This window comes from Vulpes vulpes, chromosome 2 (genome assembly GCF_048418805.1).
Source record: "Vulpes vulpes isolate BD-2025 chromosome 2, VulVul3, whole genome shotgun sequence".
Taxonomy (NCBI): domain Eukaryota; kingdom Metazoa; phylum Chordata; class Mammalia; order Carnivora; family Canidae; genus Vulpes; species Vulpes vulpes.
In genome coordinates, this window is record NC_132781.1 from 75,265,545 (window position 1) to 75,285,858 (window position 20,314).

Here is a 20,314-nt window from a genome sequence, read left to right on the forward strand (position 1 = left end):
CAAAGCTACAACAGCTAAAAGACCTCAGGAATATACATCTAGGGGCGCCTGGCTAGCTCAGTCAGTAGAGCAAGCAACTCTACTGGGTCAAGCCCCCATGATGGGTGCAGAGATTACTTAAAATCTTAAAAAAAAAAAAAAAAAAAAAGAGGAATGTTCATCTAATTGACACTACATCGCATTAAGCAATAGCTGCATGTTTTGAAAACTGTGGCTATAACCATCCTGAACAAGAAATGTTTTCTATTTAAGCTCTGGTAACTTTTCTGACTATGGATCATTTCTCCTGCGGCAGACTTTTACAGACGACTATTTCAAAGTAACCTGCAGCTTTCCTGACCAACTCACTCTCTCTCCTGCTAAGAACTGTAACCCTTTTCTTCTGAGTTCTTTTAGAATCTTCTGCTATCATATCCACCACCTTCCACCACCAGATCCATAACCACCACCATAGGGACTACCCAAGTTTGTTTCTTCACCAAAACTGCCCCCCTTCACAGGTCCATAATTTAATTGCTGTTGTCCACTCTAATTTCCAAAATCACTAGGTTCCCACCATCAGCATAGTTACATCCTCCAAAATTTCCTCCTTCACTGTAACCCCTGTATCTTCCACCACCACACCACAGCTTCCTCTACTGCTACAATCAAGACCACCACTATCACTGCCACCACCCTCCATAACTACCTCTGCTGCCACTACCTCCACCACCACAGCCTCCTCTTCCACCGAAGTTTCTTCTGTGATCCATAAAGTACCAGATCCACCTCTACAACCTCTTTGTGATCCAGCAGACTGCATTTCTTGCTTAGAAAGGGCCTTTTTCACTTCACAATTATGCCCATTAATAGTATGGTATCTCTGAACAATAATTTTGTCAATTGTATCAATGATCATTCAAAGTTACAAAAGCAAATCCTTTTTTTCCCATCTCTTCCTGTCTTCCATAACTTCTATAGTTTCAATCTTGCCATACTTTTAAAAAATACTTAAGGAGGGGCAGCCCGGGTGGCTCAGCAGTTTAGCGCCGCCTTCAGCCCAGGGCCTGATCCTGGAGACCTGGGATCAAGTCCCACATCGGGCTCCCTGCATGGAGCCTGCTTCTCTCTCTGCCTGCGTCTCTGCCTCTCTCTCTCTCCCTCTCTCTCTCTGTCTCTGATGAATAAATAAATAAATAAAATCTTAAAAAAAAAAATACATAAGGAATCTCTATACCTAACATGTGACTGGAACTCACAACCCTGAGATCAAGAGTCATACACTCCTCCAACTAAGCCAACTACGTGCCCCTAGAGTTTTTTATTTTTTAAACATTTTATTGATTTATTCATGAGAGAGAGAGAGAAAGAGAGAGAAAGAGAGGGAGAGGGAGGGGGAAGAGGGGAGGGATAGAGACAGACAGACAGACAAGAAGGCAGGCAGAGGGAGAAGCAGGCTCCATGCAGGGAGCCTGACATGGGACTTGATCCCAGGTCTCCAGGATCACGCCCTGGGCTGAAGGTGGCGCTAAACCGCTGAGCCACCCGGGCTGCCCCAGAGTTTTTTTTTTTTTTCTTTTTTTTTTTTAAGATTTTATTTATTCATAGAGACACACAGAGAGAGAGAGAGAGGCAGAGACAGAAGCAGGCACCACGGAGAGAGGCCGACGTGGGACTGCGGCGCTAAACCGCTGCGCCACCAGGGCTGCCCCAGAGTTTTGTTTTTAACTTTAATTCATTTTTAACACTTTAAAAAGTAAATTTACCTAAAAACTTAGATTTTAAACTTTTCTTTAAAAATCAGATCTGGCATCACTGGGCCCATTTATACACATCACAACCATAGCTAAAGCTGAATAGGGATAACCCCAGTGGAAAGATAAACCTCTAACTCACCAATCCTCCTAAACCTGTAGGAATTAGAGGCTGCAAGCCCTGTTTAAAAGATAACACTAAACATTTTATGCTAAATATAACCTTGACTGCTCCCCAAAGAACAATCATACTAACAAGAGGGTATTTGTTCTGAGCACCTTGATGAGTTTGTATATTTGAATTTAGATCTAAAATGCTCTCCTTGAGGAGGAAAGGACTCTGATATTCTCCAAGGAAAAACCCCAGTAGTAGCAAGGCCTTCAGAGAATCAGAAAAGTCCAATAAACAGTCACTTCTCAGGTATGCAATGAAAACTCCTCCCGAAATCTAAATGATTTGCTCTAGGAAATCTTTAGTAGCATTCACACTGGTCACCATCCTTTTGTGTGGACTCTTTGGGGGAACTAAAAGAATTTTTAAAAACTTCACAAATGATTAAGCAGCATAATGCAAGGAAAACACATAAAAAGCCAGTAGTAGGACATAGATCACATCTGTGGTACATGAAACAGGCAAGACTTCTCCAGCATGTCCTTACATTTAGGTGGAGAACCACCTATACCTATGTCCTGCACCTTTTCCCAGATGATATAGCCTGTAGGTGTTCAACTGTCTTGGCCTTGTGAGGCTTTCCTGCTTTCATGTGACAATCCCTGGATCACCTATATATAGGACATCAACTGGAGCCCAGAAGATAGTCCCTTCCAACCTACCTTTATCCAATCTATCTGGGCAAGTCTGAGAGATCAGCTAAATTTAGCTAAAAACATGAACTTAAGTATGCTTCTAATAGTTTTTTTCTTAAAAGCCCCAAATCAGGGCAGCCCCAGTGGCACAGCGGTTTAGTGCGGCCTGCAGCCCGGGGTGTGATCCTGGAGACCCTGAATCGAGTCCCACGTCAGGCTCTGCATGGAGCCTGCTTCTCCCTCTGTCTGTGTCTCTGCCTCTCATTCTGTCTCTATGAATAAATAAATAAAATATTAAAAAAAAAAAAAAGCCCCAAATCAAGATGCAATTGTAGTGAAGAGCAAAAGGCACCAGAAAGAGAGATGGGAGGAAAAGGTCTACGTTTGGTCAAAAAGGAAAAACAGGCCAGTTTAAATTCTGGATTTATAGTTCTTAAGTTGTTTAACTCTGGGCAAATACCTTAACCTTTTGGATCCTGTCTCCACAGTTGTAAAACAGAGATAATATAACTACCACTATCTCTAATCATTTGACATTTATTCCTCCTTTACTATCTGCCAGGCACTAAGCCATCAGTTTTAAATGGATTTAACCATTTAATCATCACAAAAGCTTTATGAGGCAGGTACTATTAATCTCATTTTGCAGGTGAAAAAAATATCAAAATGTTTTTATGATGTTTAGAAATAACATATGTAAAAAACCTTTGGACGGTGTTTCAAATTCAATGCTCAATAAATATTAGTAACTTTGATAAAAATATCTGTGAGCTATGGGGTGCTTGGGTGGCTCAGTCATTGAGTAGCCACTCTTGATGAGTAGCCACTCTTGATTTCAACTCAGGTCATAACCTCGGGGTTCTGGGATCAAGTCCTGAGTCTGGCTCAAAACTCAGGGGAAGTCAGCTTCAGGATTCTCTCTCTCTCTCCCCTTCTCGCTCTCTCTCTGCCCCTCCCCCTACTTGCTCTCTCTCTAAATAAACAAAGCTGTGCAATCCTTGCACACATTCTAAGATGAAATTCTGTCACAAGCATCTTTGCTCCCAGAAGATGTCAACAAGGTAATAGTATACTATTACCTTAATAGTGTATGATACCCCTACAAGAATGATACTCATTAAGAAGACATTCCTTAAGATAACTTGATTAGCCCAAATCTGTCAATCAGGGCTCAAATTTGGCCAATGCAGCTGGCATGTTAGACAAAGCCAGGGCCAATAATTCAGCCAGGAGGTCAAGAGATTGGTTACATCAATAGAATGAGCAAATAAATAAATACACTGAAGTCAGCGGGAGCCAGATTTCTCCCTATCCGAAAATGGAGTTCTAAAATAAACACTCTCGTGTTGGACTGGGATGGAAGATGCTTGTGTGGACCTGTGTTACTTAATATACAGAATCATAAAAATAGACAAAGTTGTGGGAGCAGTATGTACATATGCATTTTTCTACGTATTAGCTGAGGAACCCAGAAACAATGATATTCTAATAGCAAGAAGCACACTTAGCACCCACATTCTGGTTTCCACATATTATCCCTTCACTGAAAGAAACTTTTGAGTCCAGGTTTAGGGAAAGCACAAAATACAATGAAGTGCATAAAGAAAGATAAGGGACCTATCAGGAGTCAACTTCAAGTTGTTCCCACTGCAAAGTCTGGAACAATTTTAGCATCAAAATGGAAGGAATGATGGAATAAGAAAATCACCATTTGACAACAATCATGCTACACACTAATGGCTGAAAATTTGACAAGGAACAGAATATTTACATCATCTCAAAGTATCTCTTCCCAAAACACTTACAACTTAGTACAAAATACTTTTAATTAACAGAAAGTGGAGAAATCTGGCATCTTAATCACATGAAAAGTTAAAAGTCACTATTGGTACATATAGACAGCATGTGCCTCCTGATATGATGCAATAAGAATACAGTATTACGTCTTTGCTGGTCCTGCCAAAAATTCATACTAACCCTAACCTGCATACAGTCATGGGGAAACAACAGCCAAAGCCAAACTGAGAGGACAAAGTACAAAGTATAACTTTGCCTGAATGCTTCAAAAACGTCAAGGTCATGAGACAAGGAAAAACTAAAGAACTGTTCCACACTGAGGAAACTAAGGAAACATGCAACTAAATGCAATGCACAATCCTGGGTTAGAGCCTAGACCCATGAAGGACAATATCTAGACAATGGCAAAATGAACTAGGGACCGCTCACTAGATGGGTATCCATGTTAAACTCCTGATTTTGACTGTGGTACTATTGAGGAGATCTTTGTTTTTTAGGAAACATTCACTGAAGAATTAAAAAGTGATGTGGCTTCATGTCTACAACTTACTCTTCAATGATTCAGGAAGAGAAAGGGAAAGAATAAGACAAATGTGGTAAGATATGAACTAGGAAACTGGATGAAGAGTATACAGAAGTTCTTTGTACTGGTCTCACAACTTTTCTATCAGTTTGAAATTATCTCCAAATACAGTTTTTAGAATAAATAATGTGATTAAAGCTTGAAGCAAAAACAGAACTGAAAAGTGTATGTAGTCCCTACCAGCCATGACTTCACCACTTCAAACCAGATACCAAAAGAACATTTTATTTCAAATCTAACCTTTTACCTGTATTTCTTTTCTTCTCTAGTCATAAACGATTATCTAAATATTGAAGAAAAACACAACAGTGCAAGCATCCCCCAAAGATAGGAGCACACTGTAGAAAAACCTAACATTGTGTTTTCCTAGTCAAGAGTAACCCCTTGTGGAGGACTTTGAAAATAAACCATTCTAAACTGTGGGAATTTACTATCAAAATGTTAGATTTTCTAGTATAGTTAATTTAAGGCCACCATTTACAAAGCAAAATTCTATATAACATTATATAGATAATGTTACAAATAAATAACATTACCCACAGTTAAAGCCCAAATCCTATTAATAGTAAGGTAAGAAGACAATTATGCCAAAGAACTTTGCTGCTTTGATTAATATTCAACACTCCCCTACCCTTTAGACGTTTCTGCACCATCTTACCTGTTGTCCAGTCTCCCTCCTAGAAATCTGTAAACTCCTGATTCTCCTATCAGTTACATCTCAAATCTGTTCTCCTAAATTCTTTTCCTGGTAAATAAAGTTCGGTCTCTGGCTTTATTCACACTTTGAAATTCCCCTCAGTAATTTCATGGTAATCTAGAATTATCACTAATATATCAAAAACCTCACAGCTCTAAATTTGACCTTCTTCCAAATCACATTTGCAACTATTAGAAAATCTTTTCTCGGGACACCTGGGTGGCTCAGCAGTTGAGCGTCTCTGCCTTTGGCTCAGGGTGTGATCCCAGTCCCAGGATCAAGTCCCACATGGGGTCCCTGCGAGGAGCCTGCTTCTCCCTGTCTGTGCCTCTGCTTCTCTCTGTCTCTCATGAATAAATAAAATTTAAAAAAAAAAATTCTTTTCTCAGTTATGGCAACAACTCAAAACCAACATGCTGAAAACTGAACTTATTATTTTACCTCTAAAACATCCTCCTTCTGTGTTCCCAGTCTTATTAATAGTACCCCTCTCTTCTTGATCACCCAAGCCACAAGTAGCAACGTATTTCCATTCCTATCTTCTCTCCCTTCATCACTCTACAACCAATTAAGTCCATCATGGGTATTCCAATAGGCACTCACCTCCTACTCTTCATTTCTTAAAGACCTTACAAATTCTGACACCACTGAAAAAGCCTCTAAATTATCTCCTCTAATACCATTCCTGACTGTAATCTGTATCAACTATCAGAATGATATTCCTAAAATAAATTTCAAATTGTATTACTTCCTTGCTCCAAAAGGCCGGATAGGTGTCATTCTCAAAATTCATTCTGTTCTCTCCACATTGTGAGACCAAGGTTCATTCCTGTGCACTTATTCTCAGTCATACTAGAGTGCCAGGACTACTACTAACTGTTCCCATATCTCATACATTCATGTATCTAAGCCCTTCCTCAACCTATCTCTCAAATTCAAATACTCTTTCATCAACTTTACACTAGTCTAAAATGCCACCTCTCTTGTGAAACTGGCTCTAGATTTCCAATAGGATTCAATCATTTCCTGTACCTCATCCTAACACTTACCACATATCTCTTTATTATTTGTGTTGTTTCCCACATTATAATTCTGAGAGAAGAGATGCTGTGTCATATGCATTTTATTAACCCTCCCAAGCACCCAGAAGTGCCTTAAGCATGACAGGATCTTAAAAACTAAAGAGCAAAACTGAACATACCTGCTGGAAGCTCTCTAAATCGTAGATATTCCATTGACCGTGTAGTCACAAGCGGTTTTTGAGGATAGTACAGAACATGGGCCAGTGTATCCATACGAACATGGAAGTTGGTGATATAAACTCCCATTGCCTGCTTACCCATAGCAGACTGATATGTGTTTCTAGGGGACTAAAGGTAGAAATGAAAAAAGCAGAATCAATGAAAATTTAATTGCTTCTGGGGTACCTGGTTGGGTCAGTTAGTTGTCTGCCCTTGGCTCAGGTCATGATCCCAGGGTTCTGGGATGAAGACTAGCCTCAGGCTACCTGCTCCTGGGGGGGGGGGGCCTGCTTCTCCCTCTCCCTTTGCCTGCTGCTCCTCATGCTTGTGCTCTTTTTTCTCTTTCTCTCAAATAAATAAATAATCTTTTTTTAAAAAATTTACTTCTGAAGGAACAAACTTTACAGGGTGCTATGTAAATCAGTAATATGGTTGATAAAAGTTACACTTTTTTGTCAAAGATAAGTGATAAGCATTTGGAATAATCAACTATGGCTTCTAATCCAACTATGGCTTCAGAGAAAAAAGAAAATAAGTATATTAAATGCAGATTCTCTAGGAGTTCACAGTCCTTTCAACAACATGCTTTTCTTTAGGAAAAACTAGATTAATCATTTTTCTACTTCCTCCAAATTCTCACAAACCAGAAGTTAAAAACTCCTACCAACCTGGTTATGATCAGGAAAGGGAATAATAGATGCACAGACACCAAGAATCATTGATGGATGAATCTCACAGTGTGTATATGTGGAACAATAAGCTACTTCTTTTTCCTGTAAATCATCTGGAGTCATTGCAAGCATCACTGTTTCTTCTTCCAGAGTATCAATATATTCTACTACCCCACTGGCCACAAGATCCTGCCAACTAAAAAAGAATAACTCACTTTATTTCCTTATTTACTGAATTATTTTAAATAAACTTCCTACTTAACAGAGTATTCAAAAAAAAAAAAAAAAAGAGTATTCCTCTATCTACATATACAGATAAAGTTCCAAAATAGGTCTATTATTGTTAATAGTGGGGAAAAAATCAAGTTACTAAACAATACACATGAAGTATAGTTCTATCAATATTACCATTAGTTTGTAATGCTTTGTCCTAAAGGGAACTATTTAGGGGAAGGCTGGCTCAGTCAGTGCAGCATGAGACTCTTAACCTTGGGATTGCTGGGATTGTTGAGTTTGAGCCCCATACTGTTGTAGAGATTACTCAAAAAATAAAAAAAAAAAATTAAAATTAAAAAAAAAAAATAGGAGCGCCTAGGTGGCTCAATCAGTTAAGTGTTTGCCTTCGGTTCAGGTCATGATCCCAGGGTCCCAGGATCGAGTCCCGTGTCAGGCTCCTTGTTCAATGGGGAGCCTGCTTCTCCCTCTCCCACTGCCTGCTGCTCCCTCTGCTTGTGTTCTCTTTCTGTCAAATAAACATTTTTTTAAAAAATAATAATAAATCGAATTATTTGTGGATGTATACGTATAGGTTACGTAATTTTTTTTTTTAAGATTTTATTTATTTATTCATGAGACACACACACAGAGAGGCAGACACACAGGCAGAAGGAGAAGCAGGCTCCATGCAGGCAGCCTGATGTGGGACTTGATCCCAGGACTCCAGGATCATGCCCTGAGCCGAAGGCAGATGCTCAACTGCTGAGCCACCCAGGCATCCCACGTAATTACTTTTTAAGAGGAAAATACAAATTGGGGGCTTTTATGTACTTTTATTATACATACTGTTTGAAATATTTTTACAATAAAAAATAAATTTTAAAGCAGGTTCATCTTATTAAATGACTGTTACACGTAACATATATATAAATTTATATTATATGCTATTTATTATTTGATAACATGTCACAAAGACTTTATTCTTCAAACTCTACAAGTCCTTTACTTGATGACAAAAATTAAGAAAAATAAATATGACTGCTAATACAGAGTTTCCTTCTGGGGCAATGAAAGTGTTCTGGAATTAGGTAGTGGTGAGAGATGCACGATCTTATGAATATACTAAAAACCACTGAACTGTATACTTTAAAATGGTTAATTTTATGGTATGTGAACTAAATCTCAATTTTTTTCTCTTCTCGAATGTTCTTACCTGTAGTTGTTATATTCTCTTTCTTTCAACTGATCAATGTGTCTCTTCTTCAAAAGTAGTTTTTGTTTTTCTACAATCAGAAGTGGCCTACAAATACGGCCTGCATCTGTATAAATCCGAATCTCCCTCTCTCGAATATCTCTGATCATAGAAACCTTCCAGTAAAAAGACAAAACAGTGTTATAAACTTTAATTTTCTCTATCATTAAACCTTAGTGAAAAATAAAATTCTTAATTTATGGAGCAAACCATTATTAAATAAAATGCACAAATCTCAAGTTTCTCGTTTGTTCAATATACTAAAAACCTAGTTATAATTTAAAATTTTATAAAAAAGGGACACCTGGGTGCCTCAGCATTGAGCGTCTGCCTTCAGCTCAGGGTGTGACCCCAGGTCCAGGATGGAAGCCCACATCAGGCTCCCTGCAAGGAGCCTGCTTATCACCTGGTCTACGTCTCTGCTTCTCTCAGTCTCTCTCATGAATAAATAAATATTTTTTAAAAGATGTATTTATTTATTCATGATAGACAAAGAGAGAGAGGCAGAGACACAGGCAGAGGGAGAAGTAGGCTCCATGCCAGGAGCCTGACGCGGGACTCGATCCCGCAACTCCAGGATCGTGCCCCTAGGCCAAAGACAGGTGCTAAACCACTGAGCCACCCAGGGATTCCATAAACAAATTTTTAAAACAAAATTAAAAATAAAATTAAATTTTGTAAAGAACAAATATTTAACACTGATACTTATAAAGCTGAATAATATCCAGCAATGGGGATCTCTGGGTGGCTCAGCGGTTTAGTGCCTCCCTTCAGCCCAGGCATAATCTTGGGAGTCCCGCGATTGAGTCCCACATGAGGCTCCCCGCCGGGAGCCTGCTTCTCTGTGTGTGTGTGTGTGTGTCTCTCATGAATAAATAAATAAAATCTTCAAAAAAAAAATACCCGGCAATGATGTCATGCAAGATAAAGTAAAACAGAAAATATATTTTTGGCATCACAAACACTAGTATATTACAACTTATTTTGCCTCTTTAATAATTACACAGACTTCACTCTGCAACCTTTCAATAACCAACCCTGTATCACTTTGCATTGATCATACTTTCTCAGTAATAAGCCCAACTGAAACTTATTTATCAAACAAATGGCTTACTGTCTACCTTCCAATACAGCAGTCACTAGCTACATGTCACTATTAAGCACTTGAAATACACTGCAGTGTATAACATGTATAAACTACAAGGTAGATTTCAAAGGACAATATCACATAAAAAAAAGTACCACATTAAAAAAAGAGAAACAGACCCCTAAATACAGAGAACTGGTGGTTAAAAGAGGTGGGGGAGGAACACCTGGGTGGCTCAGTGGTTGAGCGTCTGCCTTTGGCTCATGGCATGATCCCGGGGTCCTGGGATGGAGTCCCTCATTAGGCTCCTTGTGAGGAGCCTGCTTCTCCCTCTGCTTAGTCTCTGCCTCTCTCTCTCTCATGAATGAATAAATAAATAAAATCTTTTAAAAGGGGCGGGGGGAGCAGTGGTGGGGATGGGCAGAAAAGGGTAAAGAAATTAAGAGGTACAGATTGCCAGTTATGGAATGATTAAGTCACAGGATAAATGGTACAGTTCAGAGAATATAGTCAATGGTATTATAATAGCATGTATGGTGATAAACGGTAGCTACATTTGTGGTGAGCATAGCATAACGTAGAGTTGTCAAATCACTGTTGTACACCTGAAACTTACGAAATACTAAGTGCCAACTATAATTCAATAATTTAAAAAAGTATCACAGAAAAATAAAGAATGTAAAATTTCTCATAAATAATCCGTATACTGATTAGATACTGAAACTGTAATATTTTGGATATATCAGATCAAATAAAAATATTAAAATTACTTTCATGTTTCTAATTTTTTTTAACATGGGTACTGGAAAAATTTAAGTATGTAGCTCATATGATATTTCTACTGGGCAGAACTAGAAAATATATTCCCAGAAAAAAATTTTTTTTCAAAGATGTTATTTATTTATTCATGAGAGACACACAGAGAGAGGCAGAGACCCAGGCAGAGAGAGAAGCAGGCTCCATGCAGGGAGCCTGATGTGAGACTCGATTGCCGGTCTCTGGGATCAACCCCTGAGCCAAAGGTAGACACTCAACCACAGAACCACCCAGGAGTCCCTCCCCGAAAATACTAAAAAAATATCTGGGGCAGGGACACCTGGCTGGCTAAGTCAGAAGAACATGCAATTCTTGATCTCAGGGTCATGACTTCAAGCCCCACGTTGGACAACGAGCTGACTTCAAAAAAAAAGGGGGGGGAGATCCCTGGGTGGCGCAGCGGTTTAGCACCTGCCTTTGGCCCAGGGCGCGATCCTGGAGACCCGGGATCGAATCCCACATCGGGCTCCCGGTGCGTTGAGCCTGCTTCTCCCTCTGCCTGTGTCTCTGCCTCTCTCTCTCTCTCTCTCTCTCTGTGACTATCATAAATAAATAAAAATTTTAAAAAAAAAGGGGGGGTAAACTTACAATAAAAAACATAGTGATTACTAGAAGCACTGTAGAACTTGAACTACCTGTTTACAAAGAAGTCAAAAAGAAAACAAATAAGAATTTCCATTGAATTATATAATTCTAATATATAATCTTGGAAGCCAACTAAAGAAATGAATTGACAAAGAGTTGGGAAATGGAAAAATAGATTCGTATTTCTCCAACAAAAGTACCTTAAGAAAGTAAAATCACATCTGGATACTTTTATTAAAGACTGAATTTATTTAAGAAAAATTTGGATTACTGGGTTTAAAACCAAGAGTAAATCATAAAAGCTTGATCAAAAACACCAAGGTCTCCAAAACTAAAATGTCAAAAGCATTATTAATGTCTATTAAATAGAAAATGTTCAGGCAGCCCGGGTGGCTCAGCGGTTTAGCGCCGTCTTCAGCCCAGGTTGTGATCCTGGAAACCTGGGATTGAGTCCAGCGTCGGGCTCCCTGCATGGAGCCTGTTTCTCCCTCTGCCTGTGTCTCTGCCTCTCTCTCTCTGTCTCTCATGAATAAGTAAATAAGATCTTTAAACAAAAAAAAAAATAGAAAATGTTCTACATCCTTAGCCCACTTCCTGTCCTTGAAAAACAATGAGGAGAAACACTATGTCTTTGAGCAAAACACGATCAGTGACACTGTCAAGTCCTAGAAAAGACACTGTTTTCAAATGCATTGCCTTGAATCCTTAGAGAATTCCTAATAAAATACAGGTCTATTGTCTTTTTTTTTTTTCAGTTCTATTGTCTTAATAGGACAACATAAATTGTGAACTGTATCTTCTCAAAGCCCCAAAGGAAATGGGTGTACTTTAGGTCTAGAGAGGACTACTGACAGGACAGCCTAAGTCAGAAATTGGTAAAATGACTACCTCTGGTAGTCACAAAATATGAACAAAAAGAAAAAGTGCCAGATTCCTTCAGGAAAATATACCCAATTCTCCCACTTACTTAGAGGCTCCCATAATCACTAACAGGAGATTAAAGTACCTAGTCCAAGGCACAGGATTATTTATATATTCAATAAACACTTAGTGTCTACTATATGTCAGGTACTATGCTCATAGCTGAAAATAGAAAGTGGTATTAATACATGTTCCCCGCCTCTGGAGAGTTAAGAGTGTAGCGAGTGAGGCTGGCATGTAAGTCAACAGTTCCCATCTGGAACAAGCATTCTGTCACAAATATGTAAGTAAAATACACTGTATACAGTCACAGAGATCTAAATCGGGGGTCAGGGAAGAGCACACAGGCCAAATCTACCCTTGTCATCTGTTTCTGTAAATAAACAGATGGTTTAGGTACTGCCTATGGCTGCTTTTCACTACAACAGCTGAAGTGAATACACAACAGAGTATATGGTAAACAAAGCCTAAAATATTTAGTATCTGGCCCTTTCCAGAAATCTTTGTCAAGTTGTGATCAAATCAAATGGGGCAGGGGGAGATGGTCAGGTAAGGTACCCTGAAGGAGCCAAAGGAGATGAGAAGTTAATATAAGCTTTGCAGAATAAGTGAGATTTATCTGAAAAAAGTAATAAACACCCTTTTCCCTACTGCTCATTTTTGGGGAGGAATGGGGACAGGAACACAAACATTCTAGATTAAAGGAATGGGCCCATGGAAAGGTAAAGAGGCCTAAAACAGCAGGAGGAATTTACTCTAGGAAATAGAAAAGCTGAAGAAGGCTCTTAGAAAAACATAGTATTACCAAAGTTCTCAATCATAAAAAGTACAGCCAATTTTAGTTCTTAGGCTTCTCTTAGTCCTGCCTGCTCTCAAGTAAAGCATGCTGTTGCTGCCTTCAAGCTGTGAATACTCCAGATTCAAAACCCAGGGTCTGCCTGCTAGAGAAAAGCCTAGAGCAACTGCTCTGCTCTGCTAAAAAGAAAAGAGATCAGCTACTGACTTAAGTGTTAGTTTCTCTCCAAACCCACTTTCTCCTAGACATAATCCACAATATAGATTGGGGGAAATCAAAAGACTGAGCCATCTCTCTCAATAAAGTACACTAAAAGCAAAAGCCCTGTTTTGGGTAGTAATAAAAGTAATAAAACCCATATAATATATATTAATCCTTAAAAAAAAAAAGCTCTCCTAATCCCAAAGAATTTTAATATCCACCTAAATATAAAAATCTTTATAAAGGTGTATCACATTTTAAGAATGAATCTCTGGGGATGCCTGGGTGGCTCAGTCAGTTGAATACCTGACTCTTAATTTTAGCTCAGGTCATGATCTCAGGGTTGTGGGATGCAGCTTCAAGTCAGGCTCCGCACTTAACGTGGAGTCTTCTTGTCCCTCTCCCTCTCCAACTCCCCATCCCCTATTTGCATGTGCTCTCTCTGAAATAAAATCTTTAACAGAAAAAAAAAAAAAAAAAGGGAACATATCTCTGGATTCAGACAAAGGAAAAATCAGAACTCATTATTCTCTTTTCAAAAGCATTATTGTCACCTTTACAAAAAGACCCTCAAAAGAATTCCTTTTACTTTAAACTATAATTTGAGTTCTAAAATTATAATTAAAATTACATGTCAAATTTTTATTTTTTTAAAAGATTTTATTTATGTATTCATGAGGGACAGAGAGAGGCAGAGATATATAGGCAGACAGAGAAGCAGGCTCCATGCAGGAAGCCCAATGTGGGACTCGATCACGGGACTCCAGGATGCCCTGGGCCGAAGGCAGATAATCAATTGCTGAGCCACCCAGGCGTCCCTACATGTCAAATTTTTAGAGTATATACCTAAAGCATTAAAACAAGCAATATCTTATATTTAGCTCAAAACATCACCCAGACTTTTGACAATGTACTTTGCAAGGGAAGCAGTTAAAGATGCCAATGCAAATAAAACTGTCACTAGTCTTATGCCTTGTTTAGATATCCCATAGGATCATGCACTCTCAAAAGACTCACTTCAGACACAATGATGTCCATCTGACGCCGCAATTTCCTTAGAGTATTCATAAGTTGTTCAGGATCTTTATGTATTCCAACCCAGCAACCATTAACAAAAATCTTGGTTGCACTAAAATGTGAAATCAAGAGCATTTTGCAGTTAGTATCTGTATACTAAGCAACAACCCAAGATTAACAATAGTTTCAAAAGAAATCACATTTATACATACTCAGCAATAGCTGCAGGAGAAATTTCTTCTAAATTTTCCATACTCCATTCTTCTAAAAATTCCAGAATTGGAGAAGGCTGAGACCCAACTGAAATATAAGCCATCAGGGCTAAATTCTTCACAAGTCCTACAGCATGGCCCTACAAATAAACATTACTCATACTGATTTAGCATGCCTATCAAAATTCTTTTCCATAAACGTTTTTCCTTCAATTTGATTTCGGGATTTATTCTAAGAACAAAATCATAAATAAAACATTAGTTCTAGAACCACACAGCATAACTAAATACTTCCACAAGTAATTACATATCCTACATAATTATTGATAGACTTTTGGACTGAATGTAAACTCTAATGTATTACCTCTGGGGTCTCAGCAGGACACACCATTCCCCACAACGTATTATGCAACTGTCTTGGTTTTGCTAGCTTGCCATCTCTACCAATAGGTGAATTCAAACGACGAAGGTGAGAAAGAGTAGATGCAAAAGTCAGGCGGTTTAATACCTAGAAAACAATAGCAAAACTTTAAAAGTTTGGGCATTTCTGTTACTCATCCTATCACATTTTTGGTAAATACTGGAAAGAGGCAAAGTCACATTTTTACTTATAATCAATTGACATCAAACTCTCCCTATCACTTCTTTCTCCATCCTTTCCCTGAATAAGATCATTCACCTCATAAGTGCCTGTTATAGCAGGGATGGTAAACATGTGAGGTACAATTCTAACATGTCACATAAATGCTTTATTTAAAATCACCTCCAACCACTAGGATGTTAGTTCCACCAAGAGTTGGTGACCCTAACCCCCACGTGTTCACAAGTCAACAGTGTACTGTACTTTGCATCAAAGAAAGGGAATACCCATTTATTCTCTGGGTTGGTGTCTAACATGGAGGTCTAAAAACATAAAAATTTCACTAACATGGACCATCTTTACCTCCCAAGCAGCTACACTAATTTATTAACTATCTTGCTGTAAACCAAAATCTTAATTTCTCTTAAGTAATGCTAACAGCTAATTTTAAGACAAATTTCATTTTCATAATCCAAAACCCCCAGTGCTGTTATACCTGACAGAAAAAAAAAAAAGGCAAAACAATTTACACTCAATGAATGAAAGGATTTCTTAGTCCCATGACATTTTCCTATCAAACCTGTAATCATAGACCATGTCCTACCTGAGATACTCCAGCTCTGGCTTGATGAGCTTTCTTTTGGTCACCCCAGTTTCCAGTAGCTAAGGAATACTTTAGGCCATCAGATATAATCCTTGTTTTAATTGCCAACTCCAAGTTAAAATCCTTTCCTCGATCAATAAACTTCTGTGCATAGATCCGCACTTCTTTAAGCAAATTCTTAAACATACTGTCAAATAAAATAGTATCATTTCAAATATGTAAAGGTCAACATACATTCTCAATATGGACAATACTGCCCACAAGGGGGAGGAAAGTGTTATTACTCTCTTTATGTAAAAAGCACTGATGTACTTACAGTACATAAACATACATAAGAGGAGCAACTAGGGAAAAAAATGTCAGAGGAGACTCCTTAATGGGGTGAAAACAAGACTGAAGAACACCAATCCAAAACACACAAAACAACAGAATACATAGAAACACTACTATAATCTTTTTATATTGTCTGCATATTTTGTTTTTAAAAACCTCTGATTATAAAAGTGTTAGATGTTCATTATGGGAAATATGGAAAATATAAGAACATATGAAAAATAAAACTCACTTTAAACCAATATTGCTAATATTTGGATAGATTTCCCTCCAGCTTTTGTGTTTTTATAAAATGCAAAAGCAGGACTAATAAAAATTCCAATATCATCTATACTTAGAAAATCAAGACAAATGCCTTATAAAGCTACCAGAGGAATAAAGAAAATGTAAATAATAAACTGTCCTCACAAACCTGAAATTGTCAGACACGAACCAGAACAAAATCTGGGCAAGTGGCACAAAGAATGTAGCTAATTTCCTATGTACCCAATATGGATGCCAAGAAAGTTTAGTACTTCCATTAGTGCAATGACTAATCTAAAGTGAAATCTCTCTACTTTTAACAACATCGTTTTATATCATTCCTTACCCTCTAAATAAGAATGCAAGCAGTGGCCCAGCAAGATCCAATCTTTTGTTTCCATAGTGATCCCTGTCATCTAATTCTCTTCTACCCAAGGCTGCTAGAAGCAACCTATGAACCATGTACCTTGAAAAAAAGAAAAGAAAAGAAACAAGAAAATGAAAAACAACGCATATGGCTTTTGGCTTTTTAAAAAACTCGTATATTAAAAACGCCATTTCCGATATTTTTAACTTTAAGGAAAACTTTATCTCGATGGTATCTAGGCAAAAATCTTAACATACCCCAAAAAATAAGCTTTTTTGGTCTCACAAAAGTCACTGACACCAACATGAGGGAGCATTTCTTTTTGTAAGACTTCTTTTGCATATTTAATTCTTTTCTCTTTAGTGACCCCAGGCTTTGCCCCTCTTGAGCCAATGAAATTTAGTGCAACATTCTGTTCCTGGATGACAAAAGCTTCATCGAGAGAAGGTTTCACCTATCAGAAAATTCAAATGAAAGTTACTTTCAAATTCATATTTTCACCTTAAAATAAGTCAACTGTTAATTTTAATTTATAACTTGTTAAATATCCCTATGTACCTAACAGAATACACAAATATTTTTTTAAAAAACAAGGAACCACAAAATGCTAGAACTTGAATACATCTTAAGATCTAGAGATCTGACAGAATCTACACAATTACACTTCCTAAAATAATACAAATAACCCTATTATTTAAAAAAAAAAAAAAGCAGTTTTTGGTTTTTACATTTTAGTTAACAATGGCAAAACAAAAATTCCTAAATATCTTACACCAATTTAGAAAAATTTAATAGTCAAATTAAAATTGACTCAACTACAAATGAATAAATGCACTAGGCTGGTTTTAGTCTTGGTTTTAAGAGGTTTTTAACCTATAAATAAAACTACTCTGTTTTTTGTAAAGGACAATATTTCTAAGGCAGACTGTTAAAGACACCTACACGTTCCATACCTGCAGCAAAGTGGGTGTGGCCTCTAAGCAGTCATGTAATCAGTTTCCTTGTCTATGAGGTGGTCAGACATGATAATCCCCAAGTTTTACTCACTCTAGTTCTAACATTCTAAAATTCCAATTTTACATAATGAGCATGAAGAATGGGTACCACTTACCTTTGGCTCCTGTATATATATATACACTTTAATCCTATCACATTTTCTGAAATGTCTTTCCTGCCTCTGACTTCCTATGTCTATTTATCACTGATTCTCAAAAGTCTAAATATCCATATTCCAATCATGGAACCAATGATCAGAAAAAGGTAACATAAACCAGTCAAAGTGAGGCCACAATATGGTAAATGGAAGTGGTCTTTTTAAATCATCAATGTTATGAAACTGTTTTGTTAAGGTTAATATGGATTTGGAAAAAAGGAAAACAAAAGAAAAAATTAAAGTACTCTTGCAAAGTGAATGCTAGACTCAGACTGTAAAAATTGGCCTAAGCTTCGTAAAGCTAAAGGAACAAGCAATAATTAAAAATAAATAAGTAAGTAACAGACATAAAGCAAATCGGCTCTTTCACTTTCCTAAGAAAATTCCAGTTTGAATATGATCTGAATCAATTTTAAATCATTTGCAATGCCTTTTGGATTAAAAGATAATAAATTTTCTTAAATATTTAAACAATTACTATCTTTAACTATTTAAAGAAAACAAAACAAAACAAAAAAACCACAAAAACGCGACCATTAGTAAAAGCTTAAAGTAAAATCTAACCAGAATCCATTTTTCTCATGGAACTGCATCAATGCTCTAATAACTAACGTACTCATTCTGCTATCTCACTTTGTGACCAATGTTTGGCCTCCATTTAACCTTATTACTTAGTAGTCCTAAAGACTTTAGACAATTCAGGACAACTGGCAATAACCTAAATAAGACCTATGGCCTAGTAGTATTAAAGCTAAGTATTATGAATATGTAACGAACGTCCTGGTTTTCATAGGAAATACACATTGAAGTATTTAGGAATAAAGGGCACAATGCCTAAAACTTACTCTCAAATGTAGAAAAAAATAACATGTATAAATAAAGAGAATGCTAAAACAAATGTAGCACAGGTAACAACTAGTGAATCTGGGTGAGAGTATACAAAAGTTCTTTGCAAGTTTTCTACAAGTTTGAAATTACTTCAAAATAAAAAGTTAAAAAAGGTTATCAACTATTCATTTTCTTTTTTTACTAAATTGCACCATATTGGTATGCTTTCATGATTTTCTTACTATGGTTTCTTCTTGTTGCTATCGGTGAACTCTGGCTGCCTCTAGTTTTTATGTCTATTTTACACAGAATTGTCAAGAAAGAAGCTGAAGCAAGGCTGAAGGCTTTTGCTACACAGTAAATAGCATGGATCTGTGACCGCTAAATTACTCCTCAAAGCATCTTTCTACTATGTCTTAAGATTATCAAGTCAGTAACTTTAAACCTCTCATAGAACACTGCGAATATATTTTGCTTTACATTACCATTTCCATCATCTCTGGATCTTCAAAATCATAAATAATATGCTCTAAAATATCTCTGTCAGACACAAAACCTAATGCTCTAAACACAATAATGATGGGAACTTCCTGCTTGATATATGGTAGAGTTGCCACAATGCGTTGACCAATAGCACTCTTTTTTGCACCCTAGAAAAATAAAACATTAGAATATCAGTACAAAGAGATCACAGTCACATAAAAATATCATAAGAACCATTTCATATCATGTCCACAGTATGTATTTCAAAAGAAGTATACCTTTCAAACTTTAAGGAATGTCCAATGGCTGCTTGCCAAAGACACTGAAACAGGTTTACTAATTCTATGAACAGGCTGATCACTTAGACCTAAGAGAACTTCCATCCTCTATTATATGCCTGCCAAGACTCTCTCAAAAATACACAAAAAAACAAAACAAAACACAAAAAATTCTCTGGAAGACATAACGGGTCAAAAAAAAAATATATATATAGGGTAGCCCAGGTGGCTCAGTGGTTTAGTGCCGCCTTCAGCCTAGAGCCAGATCCTGGAGACCTGGGATTGAGTCCCACGTCAGGCTCCCTGCATGGAGCCTGCTCTCCCTCTGCCTGTGTCTCTGCCTCTCTCTATGTCTCTCATGAATAAATAAATAAAATCTTAAAAAACAAAGTATATATATATATATATATATGGGCAAACATAGGAAAAAAGCTAAGCATGAATGAAAAATATTAACTCAGAGCTGGTAAGGTATCTCATTTGAATAGTATTTCAAAATTAAAAAGCCGCTCTCTCACATAATTTTTTTTCCAATTTCTCTTTAATTGTACACATACAGAAATGAAACAAAAGTTACTAGCCTACACTTTCATAAAAACTGGCTTCTCGGGATCCCTGGGTGGCGCAGCGGTTTAGCGCCTGCCTTTGGCCCAGGGCGCGATCCTGGAGACCCGGGATCGAATCCCACATCAGGCTCCCGGTGCATGGAGCCTGCTTCTCCCTCTGCCTGTGTCTCTGCCTCTCTCTCTCTCTGTGACTATCATAAATAAATAAAAATTAAAAAAAAAAAAAAAAAACTGGCTTCTCCATTTT

General features: G+C 37.4%; 1 protein-coding gene across 1 annotated transcript in view; it reads right to left on the reverse strand.

The window, feature by feature from the left end:
* Positions 1-20,314, reverse strand: part of POLR2B (RNA polymerase II subunit B) — a 46,859-nt gene that overhangs the window by 9,762 nt on the left and 16,783 nt on the right. The window contains exons 7-16 of the mRNA XM_026003553.2: positions 19,226-19,390; positions 17,017-17,213; positions 16,739-16,858; positions 15,817-16,003; positions 14,997-15,140; positions 14,633-14,772; positions 14,421-14,532; positions 8,959-9,113; positions 7,527-7,725; positions 6,819-6,987 (exon numbers count right to left, since the gene is read on the reverse strand). Coding sequence (XP_025859338.1) covers positions 6,819-6,987; positions 7,527-7,725; positions 8,959-9,113; positions 14,421-14,532; positions 14,633-14,772; positions 14,997-15,140; positions 15,817-16,003; positions 16,739-16,858; positions 17,017-17,213; positions 19,226-19,390 — 1,588 coding nt within the window. The remainder of the gene's footprint in view (positions 1-6,818; positions 6,988-7,526; positions 7,726-8,958; positions 9,114-14,420; positions 14,533-14,632; positions 14,773-14,996; positions 15,141-15,816; positions 16,004-16,738; positions 16,859-17,016; positions 17,214-19,225; positions 19,391-20,314) is intronic.